This window comes from Sminthopsis crassicaudata, chromosome 3 (genome assembly GCF_048593235.1).
Source record: "Sminthopsis crassicaudata isolate SCR6 chromosome 3, ASM4859323v1, whole genome shotgun sequence".
Taxonomy (NCBI): Eukaryota; Metazoa; Chordata; class Mammalia; order Dasyuromorphia; family Dasyuridae; genus Sminthopsis; species Sminthopsis crassicaudata.
Window position 1 is genome coordinate 582,256,138 of NC_133619.1, and position 23,199 is coordinate 582,279,336.

Below are 23,199 nucleotides of genomic sequence, written 5' to 3' on the forward strand. Positions count from 1 at the left end.
AGACAGACAGACAGACAGACAGACAGACACAGAGAGACAGAGACAGAGAAACAGACAGACAGAGAGTGACAGAGACAGAGAGAGAAACAGAGACAGCGAGAGAGAGAGAGAGAGAGAGAGAGAGAGAGAGAGAGAGAGAGAGAGAGAGAGAGACACTAACCTGAAATTAAGAAAAATGCCTAACAATTCAATCTAACATGGAATTGATTACCTTCAAAGACTAATTCCTCTTTTTCTGGAGTCCTCAATTGAAGCTTTAATTATAACTCATCAGAGTAGCTGCAGGAAAAGTTATGTATTGAATACATAACCTGTGAAGATTTATTCATTTTGAGATGATGTGATGCATTTATTTAATAAATAAATCATTGTATAGTTAAAAAACCAAATAAATTTGGAAATGTACTTGAAGCAAAAAAAATATCAGCAGAATATGAAAATAAATGAGAATCCATATTAGCAAACCATTGGGATATAGAAAACCACTAAAAGCTATTTAAGTCATGAAGTAGAAATAAAAAACAAAATAAAAGGGAAACCAAATAAGCAAATAAACAAACAATAAAAACAGAGTACTAGAACCAGGACTTATAGATATATAAAGGGAAAAAATACAGGTATCTAATAATTTAAGGAAGGAGCCAGTAATAAGTCACCAAGGAAAAGAAAGAAAAATATCAATAAAGATAACACATACTATATACCACAAGCAAATAAAATAAGATTGTTTAGATCACCCATTTTCCCTTAAAAAATGCCCTATTTATTTTAAGTAGATATTGAGATTAGTTATGTGACTTTAAACATAATATGTCTATGTGAGGAAACAGATAAGATTGTGAATTTAAAAAATAAAAGATTCTGGGAAAACAAATGCTATCTTTATTAGATCTTCTTCAGACCCAGTTTTCCAAGGACCTTCTCTCTGATTTGACGAGTCTTAACACAGTACACAACAGGATTCATCAGTGGAGGAACCAAAATATAGACATCAGCAATAAAGATCCTAATTAATGGTGATCCATGTTTGGCAAACCGATGAACAATAGCTAAAGTCACAACAGGGACATAGAAAATAAGCACAGCACAGATGTGGGAAACACAGGTATTGAAGGCCTTTAATTGCTCTTGCTGGGAAGCAATGCCTAAAACAGTCTTCAGGATCATTATATAGGACAACAAAATCAATACTAAATTCAGCATTCCTAAAAGAGCAACAAAGAAGCCATAGATGACATTGACTTTGTTATCAGAACAGGCCAATCTCATTACATCCTGATGCAAACAATAAGAATGAGAGAGCAGATTTTCCTTACAAAATCTCAGCCTTTTTAGAGTGATAGGAAATGGCATTATAAATGCAAAACAGGCAATGGCAAAGAATAATCCAATTTGCATGACTCTGACACTGGTCAGAATGGAGCTATATCTTAGGGGATTGCGGATGGCTATGAATCGATCAAAGGACATGACAACAAGTACAGAGGACTCCATAGCAGTGAAGGTATGGATGAAGAACTCCTGGGCAATGCAAGCATCAACAGAGATTCCTGGAGCATTGAACAAGAAGATTCTCAGCATGGTTGGCAAGGAAGAGAAAGACAGGTAAAGATCTGAGAAAGCCAGCATGGAGAGAAAATAATACATGGGTTCATGGAGAGAAGGTTCTGTCTTGATGATGAGAAGGATGGTAGAGTTGCCCACTATGGCAATGATATACATGAGGCAGATGGGAATGGATATCCAAATGTGTTCATGCTCCATTCCTGGCATCCCAATGAGGAAAAAAGTAGAAATCTGAGTTTCAGTGATGTTGAGAGAGAACATAGATGTCAGAAGTGGGAAGTAATGTTTGGATGGCAAATCTCATACCCTGAAGTGGATAAAACACAAACAAGACAGATTGATGGATTGAACAAGGTACCATCGGAGATGCATTCTAGGTATAATAATCTCCATTTTGATTCATCACCTGTATCTCTTTCCCTTATATCCTCTAGTGTTCACTGCTGAAAGTGTTTGACAGAGATTGTCTAAGCTATGAATAAAAACATAGTTATAGGAGAAAAGAGAGAAGAGTAAATATTCATTTATTTAATAAATAAATCATTGTATAGTTAAAAGACACCTACTATGTATTAGGCACTGTGCTAATTACTTTCTTTTTGCAGGGATCTTGGAGAAAGATAAAGGTGTGACTGAGTTCCATAAAATTATCTCCAAAAGAACTGTACAGTTGGAAAAGAATTCAGATTTCATTGAGTCCAAATTATATATTGTAAATATGTGTGTGTGAGTGAGTGAGTGTGTGTGTGTGTATGAATAACATAGATTTCAGAAGGTGAAAGAATTCTTAAAAGTCATCCAATTAAATTCTTTCTTTTTATACAAGAGGAAACTGAAACAGAATGATTCACCAAAGACTACCCATCAAGTTGATTATGAAAGAATTGCAACTAGAATTCAGGATTCCTACTTCTGTCCTTCTATATTGTATTATATTACATTTTGGGATCTTTATAGATAGACAGATACATAGATACATAGAGACAGACAAAGGTTGAGATAGAGATGATCATATCGACACTTAGAAATAGAGCAATAGACATAAATGGTAGTAGATATAGTTGAGGAAAAACATTTCGTGAATGAATATTAAAAAAAAAACAAATTAGCACATAAGGAAAATGTAAAAAAAAAAAAAAAACAATTCTTGTGGGATGGGCTTAATTATTTTTGAAGTGTTTTCAAGTTTTCTGCACTTTAAAATATACCCAAACTCTTTTACCTTTGCCCCCATTTTCACTATTTTTATGTTAAGACAAACCTCCATTGAGCATAAGATGGGGAGGGAGGAGGATTGGGACACAGGGCTTTACAAGGGCTAATGTTCTACTGTTTTGAAAAATAAAAAGCTTTAATTAAAAAAATAAAATAAAACCCAAATATCCTTTAAAAAAGAAGGCAAACCTACATCTTTCTCAAAGGTATTTCCAAACTGAGTAGGGAACAAAAAGAGTCTTATTACTACGAAAATTCTTCCTATGAAAATTTCTGAGGTATAAGGAATTACTGGATATATTTCTGAACATGTGGCTCCTGATATTGGCATCAAATGGGAGGAGATTATTCATTTTATCAAGTTGTAGCTCAATCAAAGTTTCCTATCCATCTAAATTATATTAAAACAGACATTTTATATGCAAGTATTTTTATTCCTTTTTAATATATGGAGGGGAAAATAAAGATGAGTGGGGAATATTACTTCTAAAATACAGTGATTGGAATAAAAATCTTAAGAAGAGCCATATTTAGTATGATATGACTGTTGGGAAGGTATATTACCATCAGTATGATTATTAATCCACAAATATATGTAGTATACTCAGTTTCTCCAACAAAGAGAATTTCATGCGTGGGAATGATCTTTACTAAAACAGAAAGTAGCCCATATATGCATTAATAGGAAAATTGTATAAAGTTACTTAAAATACATGAAGTTAAATGTCATTCTCAATGTCACACTGATGATTAGTGTTCTTGAAAGAATAGAAGTTCAGATAATACCCACTATCCATTAAAAGTCCTCATGGGTCACAAAACCAGCATTATTTTTTTTCTATAAAAATCTACTACTAATAAAAATAATAGTTAAAAAAGCATATGGTTTATCCTGAGTTTTGTGATTTTGCTAGTGTACATTTTTTTGCTTCCAATCTAAATTGATACTTATGTTTTCCCTAGAATATCATTTTCATGCATATATAAATAAAATGTACATATATATGTACATAAATACAAGAACATGAATATATTTATGTATCTATATACATACATGCTAATTAGCCACTCTCTAGCAGGAGATACAGAAATAGATAAATGAAAACATAGATACAAAAAAAAAAGTGTGTGTGTGTGTGTGTGTGTGTGTGTGTGTGTGTGTGTGTGTGTATCTTGGTGGTTAATACCTAATCTTCAGATATTGATAATTCTTGCCTTTAGAAAGGCTGGAAATCAGAAACACTTTGCTACTGACTATAAACAGTTCCTTTGGAAATCAGTATGGCATATCTGAATTTTTGTTCCTTTGTCATATATTGTAGAAATCATTGCCACCTCCAAGTCATGGTAAGATTAATGAATCTATTCTTTCTTATTTCTACTATTAACATTTCATTTGTTATTTTAATAAGAATAACCTATTTCATTAAAACAATAATAATATAAACCCATTGTAATGTCTTCCTTTCCCTAAATTGAAAGTAAAATAGTTTGCCTGAGTAATTTCTAAGAAGTGATTAAAGAAACCCTAATCCTTACATGATTATGATAGAATATTTCTGTGCTATAAGAAATAATGACAATAATAAGAAATTAATGAATTTAGAAAAATGGAAATACTTTCATGAAATAATAAAGAGCAAAAATTATCAGAATCAAGAGAACATTGCATATAGTAATAGCAATATTGTTTTTAAAATGATTTTGAGTAAATAAGCTATTGTTTATTATAAATATCTAAATTAACTGTAAAGGACATACGAAGAATGATGCTAATCCAGAGAAAGAATTGATAAAAAGAAGTATGTATAGAATATTTTTACCAAAAATATATTTATTTGTGTCTAATGGTAGTCATTATGACTAATATCATATTGGTGAAGCTATTAAGTTGGTCCAGTTATACTGGGAAATTCATTTGGAATTATGTTAAAACAGTGAATTAAAACCCTTTTCTAAAACCCAGTTTCTAAAATCCTTGACACAGAGATTAAATAGCTAGACATATTCCCAAGGAGGTCAAGGGCAAAAAGAAGTACTATATACCCAAAAATATAAAACATCAAACAACTGGAAGTAAAAAGATATCTACTAACTGAGGAATTTCTAAATGAATCATGTATACAAGAGTGTAATGTGGTATTGTTGCTCTGTAAGAAATAAAGATATAATGAATATAGAGTATCAAAAATATCACTTTGATTTAGAGTGAAGAAATAGGAAAATATTGCATTAAACACAAAATAAATATGTAAAAGGAATGAATAATAGTAAAATTGTCTAAACAAAATGCTTTGAAATTGTAATTACTATATTTATCTCAAAAAAAGTAGGAGAATTCCCTTCCCCTCCTTCTTTATAGATATGGAAAACTGGGAGTGAAAACTGCACATAATATGTGACTTTTATTGCTGAAATTTTTTCATCTTTTGAAAAACAATTGTCTTGAGGCATGGATGTCTTGGTGAGGCCAATTTATAGGTAGAAGATATAAAATATATATTAAAAATTTGAAACTCTAATTTGCTCCCATTTAGAGTGGGATTCTCCCCTTCCTTTGGACTAGGCATATTAATTAGAAAGATTTTATTCTCTTTATTTTTACCAATGAAAACATGAAGGTAGGATGTAGATAAAATTTTATTTGTACATACCCACATGTACATAGATGTTTATATGTATATGAAAATGCATATTTTCAAAGCACTGGACAAAGCATCTTGGTGATGTGTTGCTTAGTTTTTGATGAACTATTATTTCATACGCTCTTTTCTTTTTCTTTATTATGAAATATGACCCTGAATGCAAGATAGAGGAGAATTGTTAAAGATGCATATTATGTTTAAAAAGAGAATATCAACTAAAAAAGTCAATCCCATTTGCAAATGGAAAATTGAGGCAAATTAAATGGATTGTCAATTGTTAACAATTTGATAAGCTATAGAAGGGGAAATAAATATAAATTGTCTAATGATAAGTCCAGAGCTGTTTCCATTTTAAAATATTGCAAACTTTTAATCTTAAAACTAGCTGAAAGTCCACAGAGATATTGCTGCTGTTGTTGTTTATACTTATTTCTTGAAGACAAACATGACATCAGGGAGATGATGAGATAAACCATTTCCTAGATAAATAATTATCTCAAAACTTTGTAATAAGCTCAGAGAATATTGAAAAATCCCCCAGAGCTAAAATGTGGAAGCTTTTGAAGGAGACTCCCCTCAAAGAAATGAGTTCATTCATTTGGCTAGAACTCTGGTGTGAACATTTACCCTGTACTCAAACCTGCAGGAGCCTTCTCCTTCAGACATATACTACTTTAAAGTGGGGTTCAATGAGATAACTCAATTCAATGAGATAGAGTTTTCTCTTCAAGATATGTTTTTTCTTGAAGATCCCTTTCAACATTGGAAAATTTTCCAATGAATAGAGAACTTGAAGTTAGGAATATCTGGATTTGAATATTTTCCCAGATAGTTATATAGCTATGTGACCTGGGAAGTTTTCTTTTTTTAACCTATGTGAGCCTTAGATTCATGATATTTTTTCCTACAAGAATGATAATTTTACAAACTCAAAAGGCTGTCATTAGATTTAAGCAAAATACAGTAGACTAAACTACTTTGTAGATCAGCTAGTTGATACAGTGACTAGAGTCCTGGTCCTGAAGTCAGGAAGTCTCATTTTCCTGAATTAAAATCTGACCTCAGACACTTACTAGCAATGTGAACTTGGACAAGCATTTAACCCTGTTTGTCTTAGTAACTCATCTATCAAATGGGATAGAGAAGGAACCAGCAAACCACTCAAATGTCTTTCCCAACCCAAGTTGGCAATGAAAAATATATTGTTTTTGCCAAGAAACATCACCCCCCAAAAAAAACAGAACAGGAGAAATGAAGAGCTGGATAAAACTGAAAGTTCTGAACAATAACAATAACAAAAAGTAGACTTTCTAAGAATTGTTATTACATAAGTGGGAATAATTTAGTGCTTAATCATTACTATTGGTTATAGTAGGAGAAATCCCAAAATCATGTCCATATTTCTTATCATTTTTTATAGGAAATACCAGTTATAGATGCCCATAGAGTCTGGAGGCAAGTTAGGAAAATGAAAAATCTCCAACAATTTAATTTAGTTTGCATCTACAAGTACTGCATAGTGAAAGCTTCACAATAAGAATTAAGAAAGAGAAATACACAATGAAAAACTCTCCTTGCCCTCAAGAAGGTCACATACTACTGGGGGAATACATCACTTACCCAGGGAAGAAAATACTGTATAATTTGAGAAAGAATGCAAATTTTGTATCTTGGGGCATAAAAGAAAGGTTTCTCCATTAAAAGGTGGCCCTAGAGAGAGAATGTGGATGGAATGGTTTTCAGGATGGAAGACTGTTTAGCGAACAGTCAAGAACCAAGTTTAGTTTTAACATAAAGTGAAAAATTGCAACATGAAATAAATCTGAAAAAGTGGCTCACATCCAGATGATGAAGAGCTTTCAACACCAAGCTGCAGATGCCCAAATTCCTGGAGAAGTTCAGTGAACAGGAAGCTATGGAATAATGTCATGGTTACATTCCTCTTACCTCCTCAAAATTGCTAGGTAGCCATTTGATCAGTAACATTCTTAACTTAGAACCCACCTCCCTATTTCCTCCTTAGGTACTTTAAAAAATCATTGGTTTAGCTGATTCCCTAAGATAAGCCAATAATTGAATTATGGTCTTGCAGTGTCCTACTCTGAACTCAGTAATTAACTATTTTTCCACCAAGAGGTGAGAAGAAAAGAGAAGAAGAAGAGAGGAAAGGAGAGGAGAAAGGAAGAAAGGATAGGAGAGAAGAAGAGAAGAGAGGAGAAGAGAGGAGAAGAGAGAAGAGGAGAGGAATAGAAGGAAAGAGGAGGGAATATGTAAGGGAATAGAAGGAAATGGAAGAGAAAGAGAAGAAGAGAAAAATTAAATTATAATCTAGTTTGGACTATCCCAAAAGGAAATTGAAATAAGAAAAATACAGATTCATTTATTTTAATTGAGCCAGCATTAAAAAATAAACTGGAAAAAAGGCCTGGAAAGAAGGATGCTGAAGAAAGCTGAAGAGAGGAAACTTGAAGTGCAGGAAGTAATATACATATTTGTGGTGACAAAAATTCTCATAAGGATATTATTTGAATGCAAATGAACTTTTCCACATTTATCAGTATTATTGAATACTCAGTGTCAAGAAAGGGGACATTTGAGAAAATTAAGTGGAGTAGGGCTCTGTTTCAATAACTTTAGATTCCAAAGAGGAGCCCCCATGATTTTACAGGGGTAGAAAATATTGGGATATAATAATACTTCAAACACTAATCTACTATTTGAACAGCCACAAAAGAAGTTAGATGATTAACAAAAAATAAACACAGGCTTCCCATGAAAACTTCCATTTACCAAGAAGAAATTAACTGTATTAAGAAGCAGTAATCAAAATTAGACCACTCACCAGATTAGAAGCCTCTAGACAGATATGTAGGAGTAAAGGTTAGATGCTGGAAAAGACCCAGTGCTTTTTCTGGCTCTATCATGACAGTTTATTGCAAATACTACTCTCCACCCCCTCCTCCTTGCCTTAGAATGTAGAAACCTCTGGGGAAGCTAATCTTGCTGTCTCTGGTCTCATAATAAACACAAAATTTCATAAAGAAAAGCCCAGAAGAATAGAAAATGAAAGAGTTTGGTCATTGGGTTTTTAGATTTCAATAGAATGGGATGACAAATATTGAAAAAGGATTTAATGATTAAGAGGGCATATATGACTTTAGGGAAAACACTTTAAGTAGTTTGAATCTAGAAGCCAAAATAATTTGCAAGATGAGGAATTTTTTTTCCCAAAAGAATTAAAGTGGATGTTATGGACTATAAAGTGCATTATAAGAAAACTAGGATATATTGTTTTTGGGAGTGCAGGATGGACCTTGACTAAATAAGACTTAATTTGACAGAGTTGGTTAGTCCAGTGGGGAAGCATGTATCAACACCATGCCCTCTACTGAAAAGCAAAGTCATTCTTTTTGCTAAAGATCTGTATTTTTTAAAAATTCATTTCTATAATTTTAAAAACATTAATTTCTCTTCTGATTAGGAAAGCATTACTGGCACTTCTGAGAATCCAAATAAAGATAGCAACTGTTGGTCATACAGAGATAAAGAAAGTGAATCATATGTCCACTTACATTTGGCCACATGGTTCTCTTAAGACAAAAGAAATCCTGGCCCTTAGATAACTAGATCTAACTCTTAATATAATTAATTCTCCTTTGTGCTGTATTAACCACTTAATTGGCTTCCTAAGTCCTATAATGCTTCTGTACTAAATATTTAGAAAATTCATAACAATTTGTTTTAGTAATAATAGATAACATAACCCAATAGATTTTTGAATCCAGAGTCAGTCAGCAAGATTTAAGTTGAAATACCACCTTTGGACTTCACTAGATGTATGACTTTTGGAAAAGACCTCATTTACCTCAAGAAACCTGTATTTTTCTCATTTGTTCAGTGAGGATGACAAGGTTATTAGAACTAAACATCAGAAGGTCATTCAATCAGTCTTTGTATGGCACAAGCTTAAATCCTATCTCCATCATAGTTCTGATTCTCAGGACACTCTAGCTTATCAATGTCCCTCCCAAAATGCTCATAAATGAATATTTAATCCATGTATAGGAGGAAAAGGGCAGCGTATAGAAGGATAATCACAATTCTGTTTTGTCTGATCCCATAGAAAGTTTCAAAGTACAGAAATATCTTTGTGGAATCATAGATAAGTGGAGAAATGGGAATATGGAAAGATCAAGAGTTAGGAAGTTGGATAATGCTTTCGAATAACTAAATTGATCTTTTTTTAAATCTTGAGAAAAAGAATCGTTAGTTGCCCTGATAATCAGAGAGCTGAGATCTTGATAAGAAAAATCATCCAAAATTAGGAAGGGTTAGGATTCCTGGAAGAGTTTACTAAAATGAAGCTTAGTAAGTTATTTTCCTTGACATCAAATAACCTTCAAATGAATTATTTTGGGAAAATTTGAAAATTTTTGTTAATTCCTTTCTCACTACTGTCAACTTTCTTTGCTTTATTGTTATTTTTAATATTCCAATAAAAAGCTTTTACTCATCATGCACTCATCCTGAAATAGACTTTTTCCCTTTATTCTCTTCCTCAGGAAGATAACAAACTAAAAACTTCTCCTTAACTAAGTCTGGCATTGTCACTTTTATGCAAATCACTCAAGATGTTATACAGGATAAAGCTAACCAAAGACTTAGTAACAGCTGAGATAAAATTATATTTTCCCAGGGAATGTTTGCTCTCCTGTATTCATATCCATTGTTTTTCTCATCTCTTTTTTTCTGCCACTATCCACTCTAGAATCAGAATCACTTCCCTTTCTTTGTTGTTATTGCCCCTTTCTTGTTCTAGTCTTAACTTCATTTTATTTTCCATTGAGTAATTAGTGAGAAGTTGATGCTATTATTAGTTTGTTTTTATTTTTTTAAGGCTTTATTAGCATTTCTTGGAGCAGAGGAATTAGTAGTCTATTCAAAATGGGCCTGAGACTGGATGCTTCATATTTTGAGAAACAGATCAGGCCTTCACTAGGGACCCTACTCATTTTCATCATCACAGTATAGAAAGAGCCAGGCCTACCACATGGTTTGATCAACAGTTACACTGGCCATAACAGATTTTAGTTGGTCTATAAAAGAGTAGAGAGAACAAATATTGAAGAGTAAAGACCATATTCATTATGAAAGGAACTGAAATGAAATGAAAGAAATGGCTGTGAAGCCGAATTCTTGGGATTTCTCTTAGACAACATTATAAAAATATGGATTCTATATTTAAGTCAGGGTGGGGATGCAGGGCAGACATCCCGTAATTTCCATCTTGTTCATCCATTCTTTATCATTTTTCACAGAAAATTATCTTTCAGATTCTGTTGGCATAATATCGCTGAAGATGTTACCAAGAAGTATGAGATGAACTCAATGTACAAAGAAAAATACTATTATTAATAGTACTTCTATATTATAAAAAATAGCACATATATACATATATTATATATATATATACTTTACTGCTTATTGACTTCTTTACAAATGTTATCTAACTTCTAACTCATGCTGAATATTTGGGGGATAAAAAAATTAACAAACTTTTGGAATTCATCTACACTGGCTTTCTAGCTGTATGAGAAGAAAATAAGAATATGTTAAAAGTTAGAGCTGTCTGACAATTTTACAAGTTGTGCATAAAAATACCCAAGTAGGAACCACTAAACTTTCAGAGTTGCTGAAGCTTAGTGGGAGAAATATTCCTACCTGAATCCACTTAAATCAATATAATCATTATTCAAGATGTAATGACTTGTTTAGTATTAAGAAGTTAAGAAATATCTCTTGATACCACCAATTTTTGTCCTACATGATTATTGCAAACAAATGTTAATATTTCAGATTTATGTAGCACTTTATGGTTTTCAAGATATTTAACAAATATAATCTCAATTGATTTTCAAAACACATTGATGAACATGTTAGAGATACACAGTGGGTCACATATTTGGCTTTTCTATAAGAGACATAAATATCCACCAAATATAATGATTCTTTAGATTCCCAAGCTACTGGTTTATAGGCACCTACCCCTTGTTTTTTTTGCTGATTCTGAAGATGGGAAAACTGTAAAACATATACTGCAAGTATGTCTCAATGCAGAGAGAAACAGAAGGAAGTTTAGTTCCTTGTTATAACTTCATCTCAGAAGGGATTGAAAATAAATTCTAAGACACTTAAATTTATTTTCATTAGTTTCAACAAAGAGAATTCTGCTGAGAGATTTTTATTGTATAAAAAACAACATATTGATATAAACTATCCTATACCTACTTGTGGAGAGATCAGGCAACTTGTCTGTTTATAAAATAGTCCCAGAGGCTTCAGAGAATCTGTGAAGACATCTACCTGAATAATTTATTGCCAAATAATGACTTAGTTGGGACTTTCTGATGGTCAGGTGTATGCTGATGGACATAGACTTCATCATGGTAATCTGCTATTAATAGAAAGATTACCTTAGTCAAACAGCAGCTCAAAATTATTATTTTTTTTATTATTATTATTTCTTTATTATTATAACATTAATTTTTTTTTATTATATATATATATATTTTATAATATTATCCCTTGTATTCATTTTTCCAAATTACCCCCCCTCCCTCTATTCCCTCCCCCCGACGACAGGCAATACTATACATTTTACATGTGTTACAATATAACCTAGATACAATACATGTGTGTAAATACCATTTTCTTGTTGCACAATAAACATTAGAATCCGAAGGTACATGCAACCTGGGCAGACAGATATTAGTGCTAACAATTTTCATTCCCCTCCCAGTGTTTCTTCTCTGGGTGTAGCTACCTCTGTCCATCATTGATCAACTGGAAGTGAGTTGCATCTTCTTTATGTTGAAGATTTCCACTTCCATCAGAATACATCCTCATACAGTATTGTTGTTGAAGTGTACAGTGATCTTCTGGTTCTGCTCATTTCACTCAGCATCAGTTGATTTAAGTCTCTCCAGGCCTCTCTGTATTCCTCCTGCTGGTCATTTCTTACCGAGCAATAATATTCCATAACCTTCATATACCACAATTTACCCAACCATTCTCCAACTGATGGACATCCATTCATCTTCCAGTTTCTAGCTACAACAAAAAGAGCCAGCAGCTCAAAATTAGACTCTCTAAGGGTAGATTATACACTGTTCTACAACTACCAGTTCAGATTTTGGGAAACATTGAACCCAGAAGCCATATCTTTTCATCTTATTACTTCAGAAAATTCTGTGGTAGGCATAATTTTAGAATGCAGTTAGTATGCTTCCTAGCCCAAATACTATATATGTTTAGCTTTAAGAAGGAAGGAATCTAATTGTTTTGTGTATTTTGATCAGGCACATTATCATTTGAAATTGGTAGAAGAAAGTTATTAATATGTAACTGGAGAGCTAATATTATTGAACCAAAGAGACTTTTTTTTTTTTTTTTTAACAATTTAACAGGTAAGACCAGTGAAAAGGATATGAATATAGACAGAGCTATGTCTCATGTGACTTTCATCTAAATGTATAGGGTAATTAGTGTATGTGTTCATTACTTCATAAATAAACATATTTCCCTTTTACTTTTGCTCTGACCACACATATGTCTATGAACTATGTTTAGTTTGATTATCAGTTATTAGTCTATGAACTATATTTAGTTTTATCACTAGTTATCTGTGGATTTAATTTTTCATTTTTCCATTTTATTATTTTATAGAATTCTAAATGGTGTTATTTTAAAAATTTTGTTGCTGTTATTTATATTTACCTATAGTAATATGAATTTGATTGTAGAACATTGGAAAAATTTATATTTATTAAGGTTTTTTTATTTTCTTTTTTCTTTTTTCTTTTTTTCCTGAGGCTGGGGTTAAGTGACTTGCCCTGGGTCACACAGCTAGGAAGTGTTAAGTGTCTGATACCACATTTGAACTTGGGTCCTCCTGAATTCAGGGCTGGTGCTCTACCCACTGAGCCACCTAGCTGACCCTGTTTTTTTTTTTTTTTCAAAATATACATGGATAATTTTTCAACAATGAATTTTGCAAAACCTTGTGTTAAAAAATTTTCTCCCCTTTCCCCACCTTCTCCTTTAGATGGCAAGCAATCCAATATATGTTAAAATGTTAATATATATATATATATATATATATGTTTATACAATTATGTTGCAAAAGAAAAATCAGATCAAAAAGAAAAAATGAGAAAGAAAACAAAATGAAAGCAAACAACAACAAAAAATAAAAATATTTTATGAACCATACTCATTTCCCACAATCCTCTCTCTGGATGTAGATGACTCTCCCCATCACAAGATCATTGGAACTGACATTAATCATCTCATTGTTGAAAAGAGCCATATTCATCAGACTTGATCATCACATAATCTTATTGTTGTTGTGTACAATGTTCTCTTGGTTCTACTTACTTCATTTAGCATCACTGCATGTAAGTCTTTCTAGGCCTCTCTGAAATCATCCTGCTGATTATTTCTTATAGAACAATAATATTCCATAACATTCATATATTATAACATATTCAGCCATTCTCCAACTGATGGACATTCATCAGTTTCCAATTTCTTGCCACTACAAAAAAGGCTGCCACAAACTTTTTTTTGCACTTGTGGATCCCTTTCCCTCCTTTAAGATCTCTTTGGGATATAAACCCAGTATAAACACCACTGCATCAAAGGGTATGCAGTTTGATGTCCCTTTGAGCATAGTTCCAAATTGCACTCCAGAGTGCACAACTTCATCAACAATGTATTAGTGTCCCAGTTTTCCCACATCCCCTCCAATATTTATTATTATCTTTTGTTGTCATCTTAGCCAATCTGAGAGGTATGTAATAGTACCTCAGAGTTGTCTTAATTTGCATTTCTCTGATTAATAATGATTTAGAGGACCTTTTCATATGACTAGAAATGGTTTTAATTTCATCTGAAAATTGTTTGTTGATAGCCTTTGACCAATTATCAATTGGAGAATGGCTTGAATTCTTATAAATTTGAGTCAGTTCTCTATATATTTTAGAAATGAGGCCTTTATCAGGACCTTTAAATGTAAAAAAAAAAAAATTCCAGTTTATTGCTTCTCTAGAAGAGAATTAGATTAGAAATCTTGTCTGCAATGGCTTTGTTTGTACAAACATTTTTTTTAAACACATTAATAGGTAATCACATTATCTATTTTGTGTTCAATAATGAACTCTAGTTCTTCTATGGTCACAAATTCCTTTCTTCTCCACAGATCTGAGAGATAAACTTTTTTTTTATTCTTCTAATTTGCTTATAATATCATTCTATATGTCTAAATCATGAACCCATTTCGACCTTATCTTGGTATACAATATTAGATGTGGGTCAATGCCTAGTTTCTGCCATATTAATTTCCAATTTTCCCAGTGAGTTGTTATCTCAAAAGCTGGGGTTGCTGGGTTTGTCAAATATTAAGTCACTATATCATTGACTATTTTGTTCCGTGAACCTTAACTTTTCCACTGATCAACTACTCTATTTCTTAGCCAGTAGCAAATAGTTATGATGACCTCTATTTTATAATATAGTTTTAGGTCTGGTACAGCTAGGCCACCTTCATTTGAAATTTTTTTCATTAACTCCCTTGAAATTCTTGATGTTTTTGTCTTCCAGATGAACTCTGTTATTATTTTTTCTAGGTCTGTAAAATAATTTCTTGGAGTTTAATTGGTATGGCACCAAATATTTAGATTTATTTAGATAGTATTGTCATTTTTATTGTATTCACTTGGCCCACCCATGAGCATTTTATATTTTCCCAATTGATTAGATATGACTTGATTTGTGTGTAAAGTGTTTTATAATTGTGTTCATGTATTCCTGACTTTGCCTTGGCAGGTAGACTCCCAAATATTTTATATTATCTAGTTATTTTACATGGAATTTCTCTTTGAATCTCTTCTGCTGGACTTTATTGGTAGAATATAAAAATGCTGATGATTTCTGTGGATTTATTTTTTATCATGCTAAAGTTTTTTCCCCCTGAGTTAATTGGGGTTAAGTGACTCGCCCAGGGTCACACAGCTAGGAAGCATGTCTGAGACCAGATTTGAACATGGGACCTTCTAATTTCAAAGCTGGTGCTGTAGCCACTGCACCAATTAACTACCCTCTCTACTACTTCTTTAGCTGATTTTCTAGAATCATTATCTACTCTAATTCCTTTAATCTCTTTTTCTTCTCTTATTGCCAAAGCTAACATTTCAATACAATATTGAATAGTCATGATGATAGTGGGTAACCTTGTTTTTCCCCTGATCTTATTGGGATCAGTTCTAACATTCCCATTATGTCTGACACTTGGCTGATGATTTTAAATAAATGCTATTGATCATTTTAAGGAAAATTCCGTTTATTCCTATATTCTAGTGTTTTTTTTTAAATAGTAATGAGCATTAGATTTTGTCAAATGCTTTTTCTGCATTTATTGAGATAATCATATGATTTTTATTAGTTTGATTATTGATATAGTCAATTATGCGAATAATCTTCCTAATATTGAACCAGTCCTGCATTCCTGGTATAAATCCCACTTGGTCATGGTGTATTATCCTGGGGCTGACTTGCTGTAATCTTTTTGATAATATTTTATTTAATATTTTTGCATCAATATTCATTAGAGAAATTGGTCAACAATTTTCTTTCTCAAAAATTATAGACCAATCTCCCTTATGAATATTGATGCTAAAATTTTAAATAAAATATTATCAAAGAGACTACAGAAAATCATCCCCAAAATAATACACTATGACCAAGTGGGATTTATGCCAGAAATGCAGGGCTGGTTCAATATTAGGAAAACTATTAGCATAATCGACTATATAAATAACCAAATTAACAAAAAACCATATGATCATCTCAATAGATGCAGAAAAAGCATTTGATAAAATCCAACATCCATTCCTACTAAAAACACTTGAGAGTATAGGAATAAATGGACTATTCCTTAAAATAAGGAGCATATATTTAAAACCGTCAGTAAACATCATATGTAATGGCGATAAACTGGAACCTTTCCCTGTAAGATCAGGAGTGAAACAAGGTTGCCCACTATCACCATTACTATTCAATATGGTACTAGAAACTCTAGCCTTGGCAATAAGAGCTGAGAAAGAGATTTAAGGAATTAGAGTAGGAAATGAGGAAATCAAACTATCACTCTTTGTAGATGACATGATGGTATACTTAGAGAACCCTCAAAGACTCTGCTAAAAAGCTATTAGAAATAATTCAAAACTTTAGCAAGTTGCAGGATACAAAATAAATCCACATAAATCCTCAGCATTTTTATACATTACCAAAACAATCCAACAGCAAGAGATACAAAGAGAAATTTCATTCAAAATAATTGTTGATAGTATAAAATATTTGGGAATATATCTACCAAAGGAAAGTCAGGAATTATATGAGCCAAATTACATAACACTTGCCGCAAAAATAAAGTCAGATTTAAATAATTGGAAAGACATTAAGTGCTCTTGGATAGGCCCAGCGAATATAATTAAGATGACAATACTCCCTAAACTAATCTATTTATTTAGTGCTATACCAATCAGACTCCCAAGAAACTATTTTAATGACCTAGAAAAAATAATAACAAAATTCATATGGAAAAACAAAAGATTGAGAATTTCAAGGGAAGTAATGAAAAAAAAAAATAAATGAAAGTGGTCTAGCTATACCTGATCTAGAACTATATTATAAAGCAACAATCACCAAAACCTTTTGGTATTGGCTAAGAAATAGACTAGTTGATCAATGGAATAAGTTAGGTACACAGGGCAAGATAGTGAATAAAAATAGCAATCTAGTATTTGACAAACCCAAAGATCCCCACTTTTGGAATAAGAATTCATTATTTGACAAAAACTTCTGGGAAAACTGGAAATTAGCATGGCAGAAACTAGGCATGGACCCACTTTTAACACTACATACTAAGATAAGAGCAAAATGGGTCCAAGATTTAGGCATAAAGGACGAGATCATAAATAAATTAGAGGAACATAGGATAGTTTACCTCTCAGACTTGTGGAGGAGGAAGGAATTTGTGTCCAAAGGAGAACTAGAGATCATTATTGATCACAGAATAGAAAATTTTGATTATGCCAAATTAAAAAGCTTTTGCACAAACAAAACTAATGTAAACAAAATTAGAAGGGAAGTAACAAATTGGGAAAACATTTTTACAGTTAAAGGTTCTGATAAAGGCCTCATCTCCAAAATATACAGAGAATTGGCTTTAATTTATAAGAAATCAAGCCATTCTCCATTTGATAAATGGTCAAAGGATATGAAATTAAATGATGAAATTAAATGATGAAATTAAAACTATTTCCACTCATATGAAAGTGTTCCAAATCACTATTAATCAGAGAAATGCAAATTAAGACTCTGAGATACCACTACACACCTGTCAGATTGGCTAAGATGACAGGAACAAATAATGATGAATGTTGGAGGGGATGTGGAAAAACTGGGACACTGATACATTGTTGGTGGAGTTGTGAAAGAATCCAACCATTCTGGAGAGCAATCTGGAATTATGCCCCAAAAGTTATCAAGATGTACATACCCTTTGACCCAGCAGTGCTACTACTGGGCTTATATCCCAAGGAAATACTAAAGAAAGGAAAGAGACCTGTATGTGCCAAAGTGTTTGTGGCAGCCCTTTTTGTAGTGGCTAGAAACTGGAAAATGAACAGATGTCCATTAATTGGAGAATGGTTGGGTAAATTATGATATATAAATGTTATGGAATATTATTGTTCTGTAAGAAATGACTAACAGGATGAATACAGAGAGGCTTGGAGAGACTTAAATCAACTGATGCTGAGTGTAACAAGCAGAACTAGAGATCATTATATACTTCAACAATGATACTGTATGAGGATGTATTCTGATGGAAGTGGATATCTTCAACATAGAGAAGAGCTAATCCAATTCCAATTGATCAATGATGGACAGAATCAGCTACACCCTGAAAAGGAACACTGGGAAATGAGTGCAAACTGTGAGCATTTTTTTTTCTTCCCAGATTATTTTTACCTTCTGAATACAATTCTTTTTTTGCAACAACAACAACAAAATTCGGTTCTGCACATACATATTGTACCTAGGATATGCTATATTTAATATGTATGGGAATGCCTGACATTTAAGGGAGGGGGTGGAGGGAAGGAGGGAAAAATTTGGAACAGAAGAGAGTGCAAGGGATAATGTTGTAAAAAAAATTACCTATGCATATGTACTGTCAAAAAAAAGTTATAATTATAAAATTAATTAATAAAAAAACAAAAACAAAAACAAAAACAAAGCAATTTTCTTTCTCAGTTTGACCCTACCTGGTTTTGGTGTCAGCAAGATATCTGTGTCATAAAAGGAATTTGGTAACACTCCTTTCCACATTTGTAAAAATATGTATTGACTTAAGCCACTAGGATACTGTGCTTGTATAGGTGATATATATTACCTACTGATTGATTTCGTCCTCAAGTTCCCCTTTTATTTGTCCCTGTGAATCTAATCAGCAACAATATCAGATATAGGAACATAGGTTAAGAGTTCTGGACTTTCAATTAGGTTACATATTGTACTATGTGCCCTCACAGCCACTTTTATTTGCCAATAGAAGTGAAAGGCCGGAGAGTATCATGGTTGCATGGTTTGAATGATATTCTTCCACATTTATTATCTTTTGAGTACTCCTTTTTTTTTGGTTATCCATTATCTTTCCACAGTCATCATCCATGATGTCAAGTGTTGGACCCCACTAGGGTCCAACTGGTAGTTGTAATCTTCTCAAGTGACAGAAAAGACTCAACTACCACAAGAAGTTTTTAAGTATTTATATCACACCTTAAATTTTTAAAGAAATTTACAAATACATAATTTGTTCCTCAATAACACTCTAAAAATTAGGTACTACTATTACTTCCATTTTATAAATGAGAAAACTGGACTAAAAAAAGTTAAGTGAGTTTCACATTTAGGGTCTCACAACTAGCAAGTAAATGTTAGATTAAAATTCAGATTTTCCACAATAGTCACTGACTTTGGTAATCTAGTGTTTGATAAATCCCAGAAGTTCAGCTTTGAGATAAGAAATAACTGTTTGACAAAAATTGCTGGGAAATTGGAAAACAGTATGGCAGAAACTAGGCAATGACCAGCACCTAACACCCTATACCAAAATAAGGTTGAAAGGGTCCATAATTTAAAAGTAAAGAGTGATAGTATAAACAAATTAGGAGAATAAGAGATAGTCTACCTCTCATATCTGTGGATAAAGAAGGAATTTACAGCAAAAGAAGACCTAGAGAACATCATAAAGTGCAAAATGGTTAATTTTGAGTATATTAAATTAAAACGTTTTTGTAGAAACAAAACCAAAGCAGCCAAGATTAGAAGGGAAGCAGAAACTTGGAGGGAAAATTTTACACCCAAGGTTTCTGATAAAGGCCTTATTTCTAAAACATACAGAACTGACTCAATTTTATAAGCATAGAAGCCATACTCCAACTTATAAATGGTCAAAAAGATACGAATAAACAATATTCAGATAAAGAAATTAATACCATAGTCAGTCATAGAAAAAATGCTCTAAATACTATTGATTAGAGAAATGCCAATTAAGACGTCTCTGAGATACCATTTCATACTTCTTAGATTGGCTAAGATAATAGGAAAATATAATGATAAACATTGGAGGAGAGTTGGGAAAACTGGGACACTAATACATTGTTGATAAAGTTTTGAAATAATTTAACCATTCTGGAAAGCAATTTGGCAATGTGCCCAAAGGGCAAACTGTTCATCTCCTTTGATCCGGAATTGTCTTTATTGGGTCTGTATCTCAAAGAGATCATAATAAAATGGGAAAAGGATCCATATTCGCAGCAGCCCTTTTTGTAATGTTATACTAGAAACTAAGTGGATGCCCATTAATAGGGGAATGGCTGAATAAGTCATCATATATGAATGCAATGGAATATTATTGTTCCTAAGAGAGATTACAGTATGCTCTCCATTGAGAGAATTCCTCTCCCCCTTTTCTAGAAAGGAGGATGGAAAATCCCCCCTCAGGCTAACCACTACCTTTTATAGAGAAGCAAATTCAAAATAATTAGCATTGTGTCCTTGGAAGTGATGGGCATCTCGATCATAATAGTTGTTTTACTAGGTTCCTTCTCTAAGTTGTTCCATTTTCAGATGGTTTTGCTTATTGACAGCAATTATGGCATCCCTTAATTCAGTTTCATAAATAATTTCTTCAGTTGAAATAGGGCCTAGCTTTGTTATAAAAATATTATAACCCTTATCTCAACTTTGGAAAAGTTTTCAGTTTAAAAATTAATTTTTTATTCTCTCAACCACACATTTTAATAAATATCTTTTGTAGCTTATTTTTATGTTCTTTTTTCTCTTCTTCTGAGCAACAGATAGTAGCAGAAATAGAAATGTGTTCTCTCCATGCCTCCTCCTTCTCTTCCTTCTCTATTTCTTGTTCTCCTCTGTCTCCTCCACATTCTCTTAATGCTCTTCTCCTCCTCTTCCTCATTCTTTTTCTTCTTCTTTCTTTTTTCTTCTTGTTCATGAGAATAGTCAATAAATGTACAATTTCAATCTCTTTAGTCAAGCAGATATTTCGGGTAATATGTGACTATACAAATTGAGTGTTATAAGTCCTTCTTGACATAATGCTCTAATTTCAGTTATTTTATATATGTTACTGACAAATTATTCCCATTTTTTTTTGGTGAGAACTAACTTAATTATGGGTCTATATTTTCTGATTGAATGATAATTAGGTCAATTATATGTCTGACAAAAATAACAGTTTAATTATTTCCATTTTTATTAGGAAATGATCTTTTTTGAAGCATAAAATACTGAAATAGATTTTGTTCTGTTTTCTTGAAATTTGTAAAATCCAAATGATTACCTCAACAACAATGCAAATATAACTCATCAACTTTCTGAGTACACTGCAGACTTAAAACAATAGTTATTTTCTTAAAACACTCAGACTAATGAATGGTCAAGGACTGTCCTCTGTAGAAGCATAGTATTGAGAAAAATGTTGGTGAAAAACTGTTGTACTCTGTACTGATCAGATTATAACAAAAGTATTTTACTGATTAATGAGTGTTTCTGGTTAGAAAGGCAATACATGAAGACAATCAGATATCAAAAAGGACAACTAAAATGTCAAATGGACTAGACTCTTTCATATAAGTAGCCTTCCTAATTAATGGTGATCCATGTTTGACAAATCGATGAATAGCTAAAGTCACAACAGGGACATAGAAAATGAGCATAGCACATATGAGGGAAACACAGGTGTTGAAGGACTTTAATCTCTATTGATGGGAAGCAATGCCTAAAACTGTCTGCAACATCATTATGTAGGACAGCAAAATCAAAGCTAAGTTGATCACATCTAGTATAGCAACAAAGAAGTAAGCCATAGAAACATTGACTCTGTTATCAGAACAGGCCAATCTCATTACCTCCTGGTGCAAACAATAGTAGTGAGAGAGCAGATTTTCATTGCAAAATCTCAGCCTCTTCAGAGTAATAGGGAATGGTATTATACATGCAGAACAGGAAACAGCAAAACAAAACAAAACAAACAAACAAAAAACCCCCGCTATTTTCAGGACTCTAACATTAGTGAGAATGGAACTATACCTTAGGAGATTGCAGATGGCTATGAAACAATCAAAGGACATAAAGACAAATATAGAGGACTCCATGGCAGTGAAGATATGGATGAAGAACTCCTGGGCAATGCAAGCATCAACAAAGATTCCTGGAGCATTGAACAAGAAGATGGTTGGCAAGGAAGGGAAAGACAGGCAAAGATCTGAGAGAGCCAGCCTGGTGAGAAAATAAAAATGGGTTCATGGAAAGAAGACTCTGTCTTGATGATTAGAAGGATGTAAAATTGCCCATAATGGCAATGATATATATGAGGCAGATGGGAATGGTTATCAGGATGTGCTCATACTCCATTCCTGGCATCCCAATCAGGAAAAAGGTAGAAATCTGAGACTCAGTGATGTTGAATATGGTTATAAGTACTAGAGTTGGGAAGTAAGTTGGAAATAGCAGATGGTATTCCCTGAAAGGGACAAAACCCAAAACAGATGGATGCATTAAATGATCTACAATTTGATTTGCATTCTAGATGTAATAATCTACAATCCTATTCCTCATCTATATCTCTTACTCTTTGTGTCCTACAGTGTTCATTGATGAGAATGACAGAGGTTTTCTAAGCTATGACAAAAGACAGAGAAGAAAGGAGAAGAGAGAAGAGAAAGGAGTGTAAACATTTAAATTAAAAGTTTCTATGTGCCAGGAAATCTGCTAATTACTTAATTTTTGCAGGAATCTTGGAGAAAGATAAAAGTGTGCTTGAGTCCTATAAAAATACTCCTAAAAGAACTGAGTAGTTGGAAAGGAATTCAGAGATAATCAAGTTCAGATTACATATTGTAAATTAGTGTGTGTGTGTGTGTGTGTGTGTGTGTGTGTGTGTGTGTGTGTGTGAATGGCAGATGTCTAGAGATGGAAGGACTCTTAAAGGTTATCTGGTTAAATTTCCTCTTTTTACATAAAAGACAACTGAAATAGAGAGAATGGTTCACCAAGTTGGTTACTAAAAGAATTGCAATTAGAATCTAGGATTCCTACTTCCATTCTTCATTGTATTGAACTGAAC

At 32.7% G+C, this 23,199-nt stretch overlaps 1 protein-coding gene and 1 pseudogene across 1 annotated transcript; both read right to left on the reverse strand.

Annotated features, from left to right (window-relative positions):
- Positions 1–885: 885 nt before the first annotated feature.
- On the reverse strand, positions 886–1,827 carry LOC141559874 (olfactory receptor 51A7-like). The gene has a single exon (XM_074297530.1). The coding sequence runs from the start codon at positions 1,825–1,827 to the stop codon at positions 886–888; it is 942 nt and encodes a 313-aa protein (XP_074153631.1).
- Positions 1,828–21,652: 19,825 nt separating this feature from the next.
- Positions 21,653–22,631, reverse strand: LOC141562457 (olfactory receptor 51A4-like; annotated as a pseudogene).
- Between the last annotated feature and the right edge of the window lie 568 nt (positions 22,632–23,199).